At 32.4% G+C, this 18,133-nt stretch overlaps 1 protein-coding gene across 2 annotated transcripts in view; it reads left to right on the top strand.

Annotated features, from left to right (window-relative positions):
• The window catches only part of LOC128179745 (dynactin subunit 1-like), a 263,574-nt gene that overhangs the window by 108,974 nt on the left and 136,467 nt on the right, over positions 1 to 18,133 (top strand). For both annotated transcript variants that reach the window (XM_052847306.1, XM_052847304.1), the window contains exons 12-14: positions 8,070 to 8,174; positions 12,250 to 12,351; positions 12,598 to 12,687. In XM_052847306.1, coding sequence (XP_052703266.1) covers positions 8,070 to 8,174; positions 12,250 to 12,351; positions 12,598 to 12,687 — 297 coding nt within the window. The remainder of the gene's footprint in view (positions 1 to 8,069; positions 8,175 to 12,249; positions 12,352 to 12,597; positions 12,688 to 18,133) is intronic.

Raw genomic sequence — 18,133 nt, 5'->3', positions numbered from 1 at the left:
TTTGAAATCTCTGAATTTATGATTGAGATATATTGAAACTGTGTTTATAAATCGGTAATAAATGCATAAATAGAGGGGTGATTACTACAGTCAAACTTGTATTAAGCAGTCAAAAGTGACCTCTTAACAGAGGTGACCTTTGAATAGAGACTTGTGAATTTGCCAACATCAAATCCATTTTTAGAACGATTATTTAATTTTATTTCGATTATATACTTGATATTTAGCATAATGTATCAAAATGATAGATAAAGTAATTGATTTGATGTTTTTATAGTATCTATTATATTTACAAATAAGTAGAAATACATTACAATGCATTGTGCATGCAATTTTTATATTTCTTTAAATTATTCAAAAAAGTCATTACGTGGTAAAACCTTGTCGCCGACATTTTCACAATTATAACACTAACACTATTTTCATGAGTACCGTATATATAGAAAACAAACACTTTTAATACAAATCAACAATTACGTTTTTAACCGACCGTATCTGAACTCAAAATCATATTATTAAATCAAGCAATTTCTCTTGCCTCGCCGTGGACATTTTTGACACCTGTTTATCATTCGGAACATACTAAAGACCTGAAATACTAATGACCTGAAAGACCTGAAATTTTATATAAAAGATACTTTTATAAGATTTTTGTCAAATAAAATTACTTTGTGGGGATTTAAATCATATTTCCAGGTATACATGTGTTGAAAAAATATCATAATGACCAGTTATTTACACAGAAATACGAAAGACCTGAACATTTGAATTGACCTGAAATTTTCAAATGACCTGAAATTTTATATAATTGATATATTTCTCTGTTATGTGTCAATTTTAAAGTCTATTTGTGAGTTTTTAAACATATTTCTAGGTATATGTGTTAAAATATATCATACTAATCAACTATTTACGCAGGAATACAAGAGCTGAAAAATTGAATTGACCTGAAAAATTGAGCTGACCTGAAATTATATATAATTGATACATTTCTATGTTCTGTGTCAATTTTAATGTCTATTTGTAAGTTTTTATCATATGTGTTAAAATATATCATATTGATCATTTATTTACACAGGAATACGAAAGACCTGAAAATTTGAAATGACCTGAAAATGTGGGCTGACCTGAAATTATATATAATTGATACATTTCTATGTTCTGTGTCAATTTTAATGTCTATTTGTAAGTTTTTATCATATATCTAGGTATATATGTGTTAAAATATATCATACTGATCATTTATTTACACAGGAATACGAAAGACCTGAAAATGTGGGCTGACCTGAAATTTTGTGTCGATGTAGTTGTGTTCTCTTATTTCATCATTTTTGCAATGCTGCAATACTTAATTATGAAATTAACAACCAATAATTTGTAACTGACTTTTATTGTTATATTCTTCTTATATCAAAATACCTAATTCTGTACTTAATTTGTACCCTTTGATGAGCTGCAGACCTTTAAATAATAATTAAAGAATGAATAAATATATAATTATCTTTCTTTTAACAACTCAAAATATTCTAGAAGGAATTTCATTTATTTTCTAATTATTTGGGTAAAACAATAAACTTTAATGATTCATTACAACTTTCTTGACTCTATTTGTGATTTCAGTTTGGACATGTTTATTTAGAACACACATTGACTAGTCCCGTTAGGTGGCAAACAAAGGGGTTAATCTGTAATTGAGGGGATGGGGGTATTACACCCCATTCATTTTACCTGTATAGTTTATACACAAATTTAATGAACCGAAACAGTGTACAATTACACATGACTTAATCAAAATTAAACAAGATATTCCGATATACATGTATCTTTAACTCTTTCGCTTTTGTATTTTCCCTTAGATAATTATAATGGCTTCCCTGTTAAGTAAGTGCAGTTTGAATTTAAAAGAAACTTGCAAAAATTCAAGTGACTGTACATATTGGAACATTTCAATCAAAGCATTATAATGGTGTTAGCTCCCCGGGGGCCTATCATGTTAGTCTCCTTTCTTGTGATGGATTATGATCATATCAATATGTACTTTGGTAGTAATCATTTACATGTATTTCATAACATGAAGTATACATGTATTTAAAAAAAATCATGTCAGCTCAAATATGTTCATTTGTTTCTTATTTCTGCGTAACAATTGATAATGGTGTTGTTTCATTTTTTTTAGCACATTTCACACTGGAGTATGATAAATGCCAGACATAGTCATCTAATTTGATCCAGAACAACGTATCTTTTTCAGGTCATCTAAAATTTTCAGGTCAATTCCAACTTTAAAAGGGGATCGCACTTCTGCGTACGTAAATAACCGATAATGTTGCTATTTAATGATATATTTCAACACATATATACCTGGAAATATAATAAAAACTCACAAATATACATTAAAATTGACACAGAATATATAAATGTATCAATTATATAAAATTTCTGGTCAATATTAAGTTTCATGCCAATTCAAATTTTCAGGTCTTTTGTATTCCTGTGTAAATAACTGATCAGTATGATGATATGATTTCAACACATATATTTTTGGAAACATGATAAAAACTAAACAATAGAGATTTAAATTGACACAGAACATAGAAATGTATCAATCATATAAAATTTCAGGTCATTTGAAAATTTCAGGTCAATTCAAATTTTCAGGTCTTTCGTACTTCTGCGTAAATAACAGCTCACTATGATATTTTTTAACACAAATATATCTGGAAATATGATGTAACCCCCCCGAAGAGTAATTTTATTTGACAAAAATCTTATAAAAGTATCATCTATATCAATTATATAAAATTTCAGGTCATTTGAAAATTTCAGGTCAATTCAAATTTTCAGGTCTTTCGTATTTCTGTGTAAATAACTGGTCATTATGATATTTTTTCAACACATGTATACCTGGAAATATGATTTAAATCCCCACAAAGTAATTTTATTTGACAAAAATTTCAGGTCTTTCAGGTCATTAGTATTTCAGGTCTTTAGTATGTTCCATATCATTCATGTTTATAAAACAAACATATTGTTAATACTTGTTTAAACAATTCACTAATAATTCCCATTTGTTTCTGATCTGCCAATTATGTATTATAAATACATCGATTAATTTGGTTTCTCTCGCCTCAAGTGTATAATTATTGTTTACATTTATACCCGATATTCGGAAGCCATGTTTAAAATCCCCGGGTGTAAATCATGTGACGTTAAGATGGCCGCCTAATGCATGTCGACTGTACAGTTTCGGATCAAAATACGATGACCGCTGACCGCGTTAGACAGGTGACCGCTCTTTAGAGGGCAATTATATAGGATTTTTCATCGGGAGGAAATAAAATGACCGCATACGAAAGGTGACTGCTTAATAGGGGTGACCGCTACGGCAGTTTTGACTGTACTTGTTTTAATATAATGTGCCTTCTTCGACACCTACGCCATTATTGAATGTTGGGGATTTTCCAAGATCTAAAAAAAGCACAATGTTCCCGCAATGAAGTTAGCTTGGTTGTGCTACGATTGAACTGTTTATTTGCTGTAAAAATATTGGAAACTTGAGCAAATGTACTCAAATAAGAAAAAAAAAATACAGTTAAGCTTGATTGCATGTCATACACGGAAGCAATGTCACAAAACTATAATATAGAGACATCATATTAGTATACCTCTGAAAATGACTGTGCACATGTCACGTGAAGAGACTGACTGCAAAGTTTTAGTGCAGTAATTAATTTTAATTAAATTTGGTGACAAAACAAGTTTGCTGTAATTGCATTGTTCTGCCTGTTTCTTGCCCCCCCCCCCCCCCAAAGTTTGTCTCTGTATAAAGGGAAAAAAATAAAACAGAAGGTTTGAGAACTGCCTTGTGAATCTATATTTCTTATAAAAGCTTTTGAAGGTCAGCCTCTTAAAAAAGTTGATTTTGTAAAAAAAAAAATGCTATTAGTTTTGCTAGAAAACCCCCCAGAAAAATATGAATAAATATACATGTATGAATTACAAATAAAATGAAATATAATACTTGTTGATGTAGATTTCATGAGGATGCATTATTATAGTACATTACATGGAGTATATTTCACCATATGGTTATATTAATTTTACGCGCAGTGATTTCGTGCTGGCTGTGGCACTGTTACATCGCACCGCGCACCAAATTTGCCAAACTCCCCCCATCCCCCTCCCCCATGCATCAAAAATTTTCTGGGGAAAACACTGAAAAGAAGGGAAGAGAACTCTAATGTCATGACATTTTCGCACCAGTTCATAGTGCGTAGGAATACAAGGTACTGTGGAATCATTAGAATTCGTGGTGGCTCAATTTTTCTGGTATTTGTGGGTAGCCCTTCCCCATGAAATTACATCCTCATGCAAAGAAAAAAAATAGAAAAAGTATTCTTTTTTACTAAAAGTGAAAACTGACACACCCACGAAATTAAATCCCCACGAATAAGTAAAAAACCAACAATCCATGAAAATTGGCCCCCACAAATTTAAATGATTCCACAGTATACTGATATTTGAGAGCATGTTGGTTTTATTAATAAATGGTTTTGTGTCTTATATCATTGTATGAATTGAATGAATTTACTGTTAATGTACTTCAGTCATTGGATAAAAGAAAGAAACAAATTGTCTCATATTGGAGTTTGAGGCTGACATTTACTGTTGAAGAAATGTTAAATCTAATTTAGCTGATGGCATATATGTAAATAATGTTACCCTGGATATAGCATATCTGATTCATAAATTCCGAGAAATATTACAGGGTAGTTTTTGTTTTATTTTTCTCCTTTGTCAGTGGGTGAATTAATTAAGACTTTAGGCAAATTACAATGTCTCAAATTGTCTCTCTATAAACAAATTTGCATTGTCTGGGCAAGTTTTAATCGGGACAAAACTATTTACAAGCTAAGAAAATAACATGGGGCAAAATTAACCCTGTATACAGTGCTTAATTGTTGGTCTTGTTGTGATTACATGAATATAGATATATTGAAGACCAAAAAATGACATTGCAAAGAACTTACCGTAATGTATCGTGTATAATACGCACTCGTGTATAATACGCACCCCCAAAGTTGACCAAAAAATAGCGAAAAAACAGCAGGTCCTATGTATAACACGCACCCTAAAAATGGCGAAATCAACGGCCGCCATTTTCCCCAAAATCTATCAATGTTTCATGATAATTTTATAATCCATGCGCAATTTCTTTAATTTTGTGATCGGAACATAGCACAATGATGAAAATCGACGGCCGTCATTTCCAAATAACTATCGATGTTTAATGATAATTTTATAACCCAAGCGCAATTACTGTAATTTCGAGTTCGGAACATGGCCCAAACGATATTAGAGTCAAAGTTCTTACAATTTTACATAAAAAGGACGGCATGATTTACATGGGCGGTATCAAATATCATTAGACACTTCGTAAAGAGTTTCTTGTACAACAGTAGAGAAGTTGAAGATCATCATACGTAGGGAAGAACGGCAACCGAGCTTCGAGCTTTAAAGTTATAATGTTTGCATATATAAACCAAAACAACATCAAAAGAAATTATTTAATTGATTAATTATAGTCTAACTCATTGATTGTTGTTAAATAAAGATTCTGAAGAAACGTATGTATGTCGAATATTGTCATTATCAAGTCGTACAAATGATCGATGTATTTTTAGCATTGTCTATGTAAAGCAATAACATTTAACTGCATAACTGGACACAAAGTAATCAAGTTTAATAAAATTAGAATAATCGCTAATCTTCATGCACTTGAAGACACCCAGTGAAGTCCGACACAAGACAGGTGCATGCTTATGACACCGGAAATTGTTAAACAAACATTGACCACGCGCCGAGTCAACAGGTGATTGCTTACGTAATGGCGAATACACTGGCGATATTTAAACTTGTTTGATGCAAGAAATAGTGTTGAAAGTGGATAAATATTTCAATACATGGAAATAAAACTAAGAATAAGGTATTTCTGATGCAGTAAATTTAGTATACACTCGTACAACTTGCATAACGCGCTACATGTATATCAGCGGTCAGTATACACTCATACAACTTGCATAACACGCTATATCGGCAGTCACGTCTCCCGAGGTATCAAGAATCACGGGTTGAAAAAATGGGGTAAAATTTTAGTCCTATGTATAACACGCACCCCCCACTTTTGATCAAATTTTGGCTGAAAAAAAGTGCGTGTTTTACACGCGACATTACGGTAATATTATATTTCATATCTTGTCATAAATGTATTAATACACAAAAATTAATGTCATACAATTCTCCCACTTAAGGAAAAGTTACCATAAATTCCCTATATTACGCAGGTACTTAATTCCACAATTCCACTGATTTGTATCAAATCGCAAGAATATAAAATCGCGAACATTGTACTTTTCTCCTTATTTCTTATAGTTTTCAACTCTCAGAAAATAATGGCGAGATTTTACGTGGATATTAATTCCTCGTGTTTAATTAGGAAATTACAGTATATATTCTATGAGTATACATGTATATGTAAATAATAGTTTGTTTATCATAATGATAAATATATTAGATTCATGGAAGCAAAATTCAAAATTCCATATACTTTAAGAGAAAACAGTACCTAGCTAGAGGTTATAATCTCTACATGGGTCATTTATATTAATTTATTTAATATTGAAGATAAAATTATCAAATTTAGAAAAGATTGCAAGTTTTGAAATTAGTTTTCTGAAGACTAATTAATTCATGCAGAGTTTGGTTGTACAGTTAGCTATTAATATATCAATGTGGATGTCTTATGAAGGATTTGTGTTTTGATTTATATATAAATACCACATACCGGGAATGTCGTAGATATTGATTTAAGAATTTCAAAGGAACGAATTTTAATGTTCAAAAACATCAGACAATTCAGGATTATACCTGACATCCTTCTGTACATTAATGAATACTATTGCTTTTACTGATAATATTTAAGTTTCAAAGAAATAGGACATATATATATATATATATAAAGATGTCTTTTAGTTTATAAAAGAATGATGGACGTATAGGTATTTCAATGAATGCAATTTATTCTTCTTTCAATTAACATCTTACAGACAGAAAATTAGATATAGTTTTTGGATTTTACAAACAGTGTATTTTACTTATATGTCACAGAGAAGTGAGGCAGAATGGTTTTAAAAAAAATATTTTCTGAGAAAACATTAATCATTCAACCATATTATTGACAATTGTAGAAATTGTAGAAATTGGTGGGGGAAAATGATGGGTATATTTTATGTGATATGTGGCCAAGATGGTCAAGCAATTTTGCTTTTCCACCTGATAAAACCAAAGTTAATTTATAAAATGGTCTATGTTTATTTAAATCATTGATTTAGAATCTTCTTTATTTGGAATGATTTTTATTTATTGTCAAATACTTTGAAGATGCTACTTGATACTCCAATATGTCGAAGGCTGGATGAAAAAAATGTCCCCCTCATCCAAGCATTCCCCCGGATGTGATGGATGAGGGGCATTCTTGGAAGACAGCCTGAGGCTGAGGAGTATGAATGTTCCCTCCCTGCATGTGTTTTGAAAATTGTTTATCCCACCTCAAATAAAAATACATATTTGACAATAAATCGGCTTTAAAATCATGAGTGTTTATCACAATGGACACACTATTTATACGGTATGTGATGTCATTTCCAGGTAGGTTTTAAGCTTTTTTGAAGGGCTACCCTGAGCATAATAGCCAGAAAATAATACTACTTGATACTCCTCAGCCTCAGGCTGTCTTCCAAGAATGCCCCTCATCCATCACATCTGGGGGAATGTTTTGATGAGGGGGACATTAAATAATAATCCCCCCATAATAATCCATGTCGCGAAGGAATGCCCAGCTTAACTGTGATCTTTTGTAAATTGTAAAATCATAATTGTAAAATCATAATAGCTTTCTCTTTAGTAAAAACAGATCAGCCTAAAAGAGAGTGTAACTTAGGGGCTAATTCTTAAATGCAGGTATAAATGTCTTATGACAGCTTCTAGTTTTTAAACTTCTGTTTATTTAGGTGGATGCTGCATTAGGTGCTGAGGAGATGGTGGAGACTCTGACAGACAGAAACCTGGCTCTGGAGGAAAAATTACAGGAATTAGAGGAGGAGAAAGCTGACCTGGTTAGTATCACTATACCATAGCAACAGGTGGGAAAAGCTGGTGCAAGAAAGTTTCTTTGACACAAATGACCTTAAGGTATCTGATCCACAATAGCCCCTTATTGAATGAATGGATGCATAGCAGATATGTATGGGCTTAATACTCAGTACTTTGACATAATTTTCATGTTGAAGTATCAATATGTAAGAGCAGAACGTGTCCTAATAAATGACTTTTTCCTGTTCTTGAGGAGTTGCTCCCCTTTGCTTTTAATTACTGATAGCAACCTCAGATAATGTAGATTTAAATTCTTTCAAATCAAAATCTGGAGGAGTAGGGTGGGGCCACATTGGGATTCCAATTAACAAAGGAAAATATTTTAGTTATTCACAAAAAATGAAATGTTATGATAAATGGTTTACTTACCGGTACATGCAAGCATGCTGACATATTGCTGATTCTTTTTAAATTGTTTAGACTTTGGTCCCTGGACGATTCTTGGGCCTCACAAGGGGTTCAGAGTTTGATGTAGGTTTATATCCTTTATATAAACAATTGTTTAGGATCTTTTTGAGAACTGCAATGCTCAGCAGGTGATATGACTATAAAATCATCCTTTTAGAAAAGGGACTTGATTATAAACATAAGAATATCCAGCTGAAAGCTCAAGTGAGCTTTTCTGATCACCTTTTGTCTGGTGTCCATCTGTCTGTCTGGACGTCTGGACGTCTGTCCATCCGACTGTAAACTTTTTACATTTTCGACTTTTTCTCCAGAACCACTGGACCAATTTCAACCAAACTTGGCACAAAGCATCCTTAGGTGAGAGGAATTCAAGTTTGTTAAAATGAAGAGCCACTACATCTTTCAAAAGGAGAGAATTAAGAATTATTAAAAATTTGTTGGTATCTTCTTTTCAAAATTTGTTGGTATCTTCTTTTCATTCCATTTGGCCAGAAAAGCTGTAAATTTGTGTGGAAGCATCCTCAGGTGGTGTAGATTCAAGTTTGTTCAAATCATGATCCCTTGGGGTAAGATGGGGTCAGAATTTGGGGTTAAATTTTTATATAGGAATATATAGAGAAAAATATTTCGATATCTTCTTCTCAAGAACCAATCAGTCAGAAAAGCTGTAACTTGTGTGGAAGCATCCTCACGAAGTGTTAGATTGAAGTTTGTTCAAATCATGATCCTCGGGGTACGTGGGGCTCAAATTGGGGTTCAAAGTTTTACGTAGGAATAAAGAGAGAAAATTCTTAAAGAATGCTTGTTTAAAAATCAATTTGCCTGAAAAACTGGTACTATAGGGGAAGTATTCTCAGGTAGTGTAGAAATCACAATCCCGGGGGTCGGATGGGTCACAATGGCGGGTCAAATTTTTACATAGGATTATTTAGAGAACATTTTTAAAAATATTCTTCTCAAGAACCAATCGGCCAGAAAAGCTGTAACTTGTGTGGAAGCATCCTCAGGTAGTTTAGATTCCAGTTGTTTAAATCATAATCCGTGTGGGTTACAGTGGTGCCACAATGGGGGGATCAAGTTTTTTACATATATAGGAATGTTTCTTTTTGAAAATTGATGGAGCAGAAAATTGATTCTAAGTTGTTTAGACTGTGGACCTGGATAATTCTTGGGCCACACAATGGGTTGAAAATTTGATGTAGGTTTATATTAATTCGGGATTTTCATAAACTGGTAACACGAGTTATCTCTCCATTAGAGCAGGTATACCGCTATGTTACCAGTCTAAACAAATGGTTGAAACAAATGGTTTTTGTCTTTTTAGCTCACCTGAGCTGAAAGCTCAAGTGAGCTATTCTGATCACATTTTGTCCGTCGTCGGTCCGTCCGTCCGTCTGTCCGACTGTCTGTAGACGCAACTTTGTCCCCCCTATAGAATTTTTTATTACTGCATGGAACAGTTTGAAAATTTGTACATATGTTGAACACCATATGAAGATGTGCACCTGCAATTTTTTTTAAGATCAGACAAGATTTAATGATTTTATGACAGTTTTCATTTTCCCTATTCTCTATATTGTACACTAATGTTGAAAAGTAAGGGAGGTAATCCTTACAGATTTTATTAATTAATTAATGTAAAACACTCTAAAATATATTTATATAAATACATCCAGATGGAGTTTTTTGTCTTTATGTCTTAATTAATAAAAAAAAATATTTTTTATAAGTATTCTATCAACTGACAATGCAAAGTTTTTGTTTGTCAATGATAAATTCTTAGGAGCTAATAAGAACATCAAAGACAAGTGTGGCTGAATTCATTTGTCCCAAGGGAGCCATTATCTGAGCCATGGTTCAGATGGAGCATGTGTTTAGGGGAAATTGATAATCTGTAAAATGGGTGATGGTTTTGGGGCTATTTTAAAACTGTTTCATGTTAACCAAAAGGTCTATCATTATAAGGAAATAAATAATATAATTATTAATAAAGAAGTTAAACTATTTTTAGAGGTTGTTTAAATTTATTTGTCAAGTAAATGAAATTGGGCATTAATTTAAATGAAATTCAAAATTACTGATATGATTGTAGTGTTTTGGCAATTTTAAAATTGTTTGTAATATTACATTTTCTTTTTTACATATTTTTACATAGTATGGTAATTATGGTAATGTTTTGGGAGTTTATTAAATTTAACAAGTTCATCAAAGAAAATCATAGTCCTATGGGATCAATTTTCTGATATGGAGTTCCATTGTGCCATAGGAGAAAGTGAGGAAAATTTGAAACAACTAATTGCATCTGTCAAGACTCTTATTAGAAAGATATTGAAATTTTTATCAACAGAAGAGCATTGCTTGGCTACCGGTATTTCTATTCACTGCAAAGGGAGGGGTTATTGTCATTTTGTTGGTTTTTCTTTAAATCAATTAAATTGAAAAAATATATCATCAAATACATACATTTGTAAATGTATTACTGTTATAGATATGTATTTACAGTGAAATTCTGATTTTAATTTTTCTTCGTTAACTAATTTTTTTTTTTTTACAATTCTAGAAAATTTTTTTTGTATGTGTTCCAAACCTTTATTATTCAATTCAATTATTTGTCCCATTTGAAATTAGCCTAGCGGGGGTATTAGTCCCATTAGGACAGTTCTAGTTCACTTCCTGGTATGTAAATTTATGAAAAATATCTGCTGCAAGAAGAAGTTGGGAGGTTACCCCCCCCCCCCCCCACTAATGCTACGTGCCTGCCATCTACCAATAAAGTACTGTACATTTTATTGCTCACGATGTCATTACAAAAATTATCAACGGGACAACTATCGAACAATAGTTCAAACGGACGAAAAAACAACCCTCATAATAAACTGCTACAACAGTACAATGGATAAAAACGGTGGATTTTATATTTGACTGTTAAATTTTTTTCAACTTTGAGCCTACGATAAGCCGATCCTGGGGGATAAGCCGGGGCTCTTGCTTCGGAGAAAAAAAATACCGGCCTATGCACCGAAAAATACGGTACAAAACATTTTGATCTATAAAACGTATGAATACATCAAATAATTTTAAATTAATAAATTGGATAAATTTTTTTATTAGAAGTAAATTGTTTTATTTTTTAATGAAATTTTTAACTTAATTTAATTGATAAGGGTTAAATCTGTGTATATCAGCATTATTGCTATGCCATTGTCAAGTAATGGAAGTCTTCCTGATTTCTTAAATTTCTCCCTATTTATCTGTAAAGGAGTAGTAAAGTTTTGCTCTAGGGTGGTCCATGGTCAACCAATGTATCAATATTAGTAGGATTTGATTAAATTAAATCTTAAATCAATTTGAATGATTCATTATCGGTAAATATAAACCAATACAATTAAACAGAAACAAGTCTTTAATATTTAATGTTTTTTATTATTTAGTCTTTTTTTTAAAAATTGGTTAGCGCTAGTGGTAAAAGAGTCAGGGTTAGTGAAATATTGCTGAGGTAGCCCAACTGGTCTAGTAATTCAAAAACTTAATGTCAAACCCTGTAATATGGATCAGATACCTTAATCCTTTAATATTAGAAGTGACAGTTATAAGATAGGCTTGAGACTTGTTTGTTGGATTAATTTACAGGAAGCTCTCCATGAGATGAATGAAGAATTACAAGAAACAGCTCGGGAAGCAGAATTAGAATTACGAGAGGAGCTTGACCTTGCTACTGGACGTGCCAATGAGGTAAGAGTTATAAAAATATTAATACTGGTTGAAATCAAAGAGTGTGGAAGCAACGTGGATGGGCCAAATGAAGAGTAATTAGTTAAAGCTAGTGTTTAAGATTAAAAAAAAAAAAATGCCATCAGGGAATGACAGGACATTGTCAGAATAAAATATCAAGTGGAGTGAAACCAAAATTGAAATCAACAAAGGATTGCGTAAGAAGAAAAAATGTATACTTGAATGCTTTGTTAATTTTTGTTTCAGTTCAAGAGAAAGCTGGATGCTACAGCTGAGACATTTGCAGACTATGAGACAACAATTAGTAAATTCAGAGACTTAGTCTCCACATTGCAGGTGAATATCATACAGTAATTAGGGCCCAGCAAGGATTTGCGGGTGCCCTATAGTAATCACTCTGTCTGTCTGTCCGTCTGTCTGTCCGTCTGTCACTCTTCCGTCCACAAATTTTCTGGTTTTTGTCCCCCGCCGCAACGCGGAGCAGGGACATAGAAATGCCGGGCGTCCGTCCGTCCGTGTGTCCGTGGGTCCGTGTGTCTGTGGGTCCGTGTGTCCGTGGGTCCGTGCGTCCGTCCGTCACACTTTTTTGTAAGCGCTCTCATGCCTACAAATTTTGACGGATTTTCATTAAATTTATACCAAATGTTTATACCACTATTACCTTGGTCAAGTTCGAAAATCAGCTTTGGTCGATACTTTTTGTTGGAGTTATGGGACTTTGACTGCAATAATGACTTCGTTTTATCCAAAAATTGACCTTGTAAGCGCTCTCATGCCTACAAATTTTGACAGATTTTCATGAAATTTATACCAAATGTTTATACCACTATTACCTTGGTCAAGTTCGAAAATCAGCTTTAGTCGATACTTTTTGTTGGCGTTATGGGACTTTGACCACAATCATGACTCCGTTTTATCCAAAAATTGACCTTGTTAGCGCTCTCATGCCTACAAATTTTGACGGATTTTCATTAAATTTATACCAAATGTTTATACCACTATTACCTTGGTCAAGTTCGAAAATCAACGTTAGTCGTTACTTTTTGTTGGGTTTATGGGACTTTGACCACAATCATGACTCCGTTTTATCCAAAAATTGACCTTGTAAGCGCTCTCATGCCTACAAATTTTGACGGATTTTCATCAAATTTATACCAAATGTTTATACCACTAATACCTTGGTCAAGTTCCTAAATCAGCCTTGGTCGATAGACTCGATACTAGTATACTGCTTGACCGGCGGGGGACCCTGGAATTCTATTCTTGTTTCTAATAACTTTTTTATGGTTGCCCAATCAAGTTCAAATGGTATGGCAGTTCAGTAGGCAGAAATACATATTTTGATGCTAAGCTAGGTTCTCTATGTCTTCTGGTTTGGAGCTGGGGTGGTGGGGTAGATTCCTTAACTATGCATAAGAATGAATGGGTAAAGAGAGATAACTGCTGAGAATGTTACCATTGTATACTTGGAAGGCTGTGCAATAGTTGTCCTTTGGGATTAATTAACCTTCCACAGGAAGAAAATCCTAAGCTTTATCTTTATCTGTCACATTCAGATTAATTACTGCACTGCATGTGTCTGCAAATGAACTTTGTTTTGAAGTTAAGGTCAATTTTGAATGATGTGTAGTATTGTGTACTTTCTTTGAAATATGGATTTAAAATATAATATTCATACTTTATTTTGGTTCAAATACCGTACACAATGATTTATGATAATTTTATTGAATTCTAAAATCAAGATGTATATTAAGATATCCTTTTTCACTTTTTTATTTTTTAATTATTTTTTTTTCTGTCTTAATGCTGTTAATTTTAACAGGTAATCAGATAATAACCCCATTGTGTCATTTCTGAAAAAAAAATCTTATTGTAAATTTAGAAGAAAAGGATTAGAGAGAAGAACAATTACCCCCCTGGGATTACACTGTAATTATCTTGCCTGCTGCAGAAAATTTAGAGGCTTATCTCTATCTGTCATATGAAGATTAATGAACACCTTTGTTTGCAACTGATGTTTGTTTTGAAGTTGAGGTCAACCCTGGGTGATACAATGTATTTGCATTCACTGAAGGATTGCATTTTATAAAACACCTGTTCAAATCTTTTTTAAATACACATTTAATTTAGTTTTTTTTATAAGACATGAGGTTATTCCTGTTTTATGCAGATACAAGGTTACTATTTAGAGTTTTGGGACATTCAGGAATTATCTTGAAATTTTAAAAATACAGTTGTTACTTATAATTTTCATTTTTTTTTTACCACCTTATATATATTGCAGTTCTTTACATCTTAGGCTGGGTATTTATTTTTCATCATTGTTAATATAAAAAGGATGGAATTCAAAGTTTTTTTCACTTCTCTATATTAATTGTCATAGCGGGGCCCTTCCTGACTGGTCAGTTTTCTAGTTTACTCAGGGCTCTACATTAACTCTTTTTCCTACTTGTCCATTCGGACAAGTGACCAAGATATTTTCAACTTCACTTGTCCAAAAAAATTTCAATATTAAAGATAAAAAATTATCAGCTTGAAAACTACAGTTCTGTATTACTAAAATAAAGTCATTTATTGATTATTCTTGCTATAATTAATAAACTGACTTTTTAAATGGAAACTTAAAGTGTCTTTCCTAAATGTATTGGTTCCATATAACATTAAACATGATTTATCAGCTGTAGCTTTGTCATGGCAAATTACAAGACATTTTAAATATAGCATCAGGTTTAAAAATACATGTAATTGTTATAATTGATTTCTCAGCTGTTTTTTAAACTAAACATGGAAAGTCATCATAGTCTATTAATGATGAATGATACCTAAAATAAATTACATTTTTTTCCATAATCCTTTATCTTTGCTACCGTTTCTTCCTTTCTTTTTCTTAACATGTGTGTTTGGTACTTTGTAAGAACTAAGATCCACACCTTTTCAGTTCAATAGTGAAAGTTGTTTGAAATTAGTGAACTTCAATCCCGATCAAGAGTAACTCAATTGCATTGCAATTTGATGTCGGGATCGAAATTCAAAATAACTAAATCGATAAACTTATAACAAGACAACCGTCACTATGGAAAATCTTATCACAAAATTTTCTTTTCTTTTTAAAATGTTGGAGACTTCTATACATTAAAATATACTTGTTCAGTCGGACAAGTGGCCAGCAATATTCACTTAACCGTATATATTTTTAACTGGTACCGGACAAGCGGACAAGCGTTAATGTCGAGCCCTGTTACTTTAAGGTCATCTCAGTCACTCAGATGACCTATTGCAATTGGTATCCGTCCATTGTGTATTAACTTCTTTTTGAAAACTACATAACCAACTCTTTTCAATCTGGTATTATGCATCTTTTGGGTAAGAGAAACATAAATTTTAATTAAAAGAACTAGATACGGTTTCAGTCATATTTTGCCCTGTTTTAGAGTGATTTTTAAAAGTATCAACAAATATGGAAATGAAACATTTATTTACACAAAAATACCCATAAACTAAGAATCTATAAATAGTTACCTGCTTAAACTTTCACAAGGGTAATTGTGACGTCACAAACAGTGCATTTTCCCGTAATTTTCATAAAACTGAGCAGAAGACACCAATTCTTATGGGGTTTTTTGAACAGAAAACTATGTCCGCAGCCATCGCCCACGATGAAACTCACATTATAACTTTATCATGTTAAAACACGTAAAATATATTAATTTTGTTGTGGGCGATGAAAGAAAACTATGAGAAAATGTGCCATTTTTCACCATTTTTGACTAAATCTTAGAAATGTGCCAAAATGTTGAAGTCATAATTATTTTATGAAACAAGATAAAAATGTTAGCATTTCATATACACAACCTGTTCAAGATATTATATGTGTATTTTCAGGAGATTTAAACAACTTTTGAATTTTAGGGCATTAATATTAAAAGAAACTGTACCTTCTTCTTTAATCAATCCTTTGTACAACTTGCTGTGAAGGGGATATAGCATTTGCGAAGGGGACATAGCATACATGTTACATGTAACTCTACCTGTACTTTACGCGGAAATCTGCCGCTTTTTAATTTGTCTTCCGCCTACCACTTATTAGAAAATCTACCCCTTTTTGGCTCACCTGAGCTGAAAGCTAAAGTAAGCTTTTCTGATCATTTTTTGTCCAGCGTCCATTTGTCTGTCCGTTGGTCTGTAAACTTTTCCAACTTTTGACTTCTTTTCTAGAAGCCCTTGGCCAAATTTAACTAAACTTGTTACAAAGCATCTTTATGGAATGGGGATTCTTAATTGTTAAAATAAAGGGCGAAACCCTTTTTAAAAGGGAGATATAATAGCAAAGCAGAGAAAATAAGGGGATTTCTTTAAAAATCTTCTCAAGAGCCACTGCACCAGATATGCAAATGCACCAAAGCTGTTATATATAGTGAAGAGTTTAACCTTCTCAAGAACTACAATGCTCCAATTTGTGCGATAATATGCAAGCTTCTTCAAATAAAGGATATTCTAAATTGTAAGAATTGTGACCACCAGACTAATACTGGGGCCCTAAGAGGGGTTCTAAGTTTAACAGAAATATATAGGAAAAATGTTTAAAAATCATTTCTTAAGAACTTCAGTACTACTATTTGTGAGATTAATATGTTTTACCGTGTGACTGTTAGGGCGATGCAGCCTATGATTAAATATGTATATATGTATCGTTAAATTAAATTACAGGTAGTTATAAAATAGTATCATTCTACAAATGGATGCAAAAAAGTAAAGAGTTTAAATACAAATTAAATTCAATAGAGCCTTTATCTTCTTTTTATTACCCATAATTTTTACGCTGCAGTATATAAGCAATACTTCAAGTTTTTATTGATTTATGATTCTATGAAGACTTTAGAACTAAAGTTTAATCTAGGTTAAAATGTCATTGAATGATAAAAATTTTAACATAATGCTCAGTTCAGAGTTGTTCCTGTTAGTCCATTTACCTTGGCATTTTAGGTTTTATAGTGTTGTCTGGTGTAAAAACTCCCCTCAAAAATCAAGGGTCACGAATACCCGGAATTTGTGGAAATCATGGGAATCCTCTTAAAATCTATTAATTGTGAACTTTCAAATAAGTGCAAGATACAGTTGTTTCATATCTCTGGAAAAATTGTTCTCATTCGCTCTTTCATGATTTTGAGAGGATTTCAGATTTCTGTTATTCAATTTAAAGTAAATACAGTTAGAGTTATTTTCCCTTATTTAAATGTATTTTGATGTCAGAGTTCACGTCAGTTTTGTGTCGTTTGCCTTTTTAAAAACTCCCCTGATTATTAAAACTATGCATAATATACTGTTTTTTTTACCTGAAAAGCATGATGTTCTTGCAATAACATATATTTTATCCGGTTCTCAAAAGTTTTACTTTGGTTTTTGTGAGAATGCCATTTGCAATTCTTGAAATTGCATTGTGTGTTGAAATTTACTGACGCCGAAAAATTCTGACGGATCAATGTGCAAGAAATCATTGTGACGTTACTCGATTAGATTTGGAAGTGCACAGAGGTTAAAGAGTGATAACTCCGTTAATCTTATGTAATGGATCCATGTACGGTGTGTCAGCAGTATAGTTACAATGCATGTACATAGTCTTTCACAATTGTTCTTATCTTGCTTACTTGGATACCATATTTACAGGGAACTGCTGGTCCGATAAAAACAGGGCATTACTGGTCCAAGTACCGTAACTGACGCCAAAAAAAATCTGTTGAATGAATGTGCATCTGGTCTGAATTTTCTATTTGTACACAACTTG

The sequence above is a fragment of the Crassostrea angulata genome, chromosome 4 (assembly GCF_025612915.1).
Source record: "Crassostrea angulata isolate pt1a10 chromosome 4, ASM2561291v2, whole genome shotgun sequence".
NCBI lineage: Eukaryota > Metazoa > Mollusca > Bivalvia > Ostreida > Ostreidae > Magallana > Magallana angulata.
Note: the sequence above shows the minus strand (reverse complement) of the source record. Positions and strands in the feature narration are given on the sequence as shown.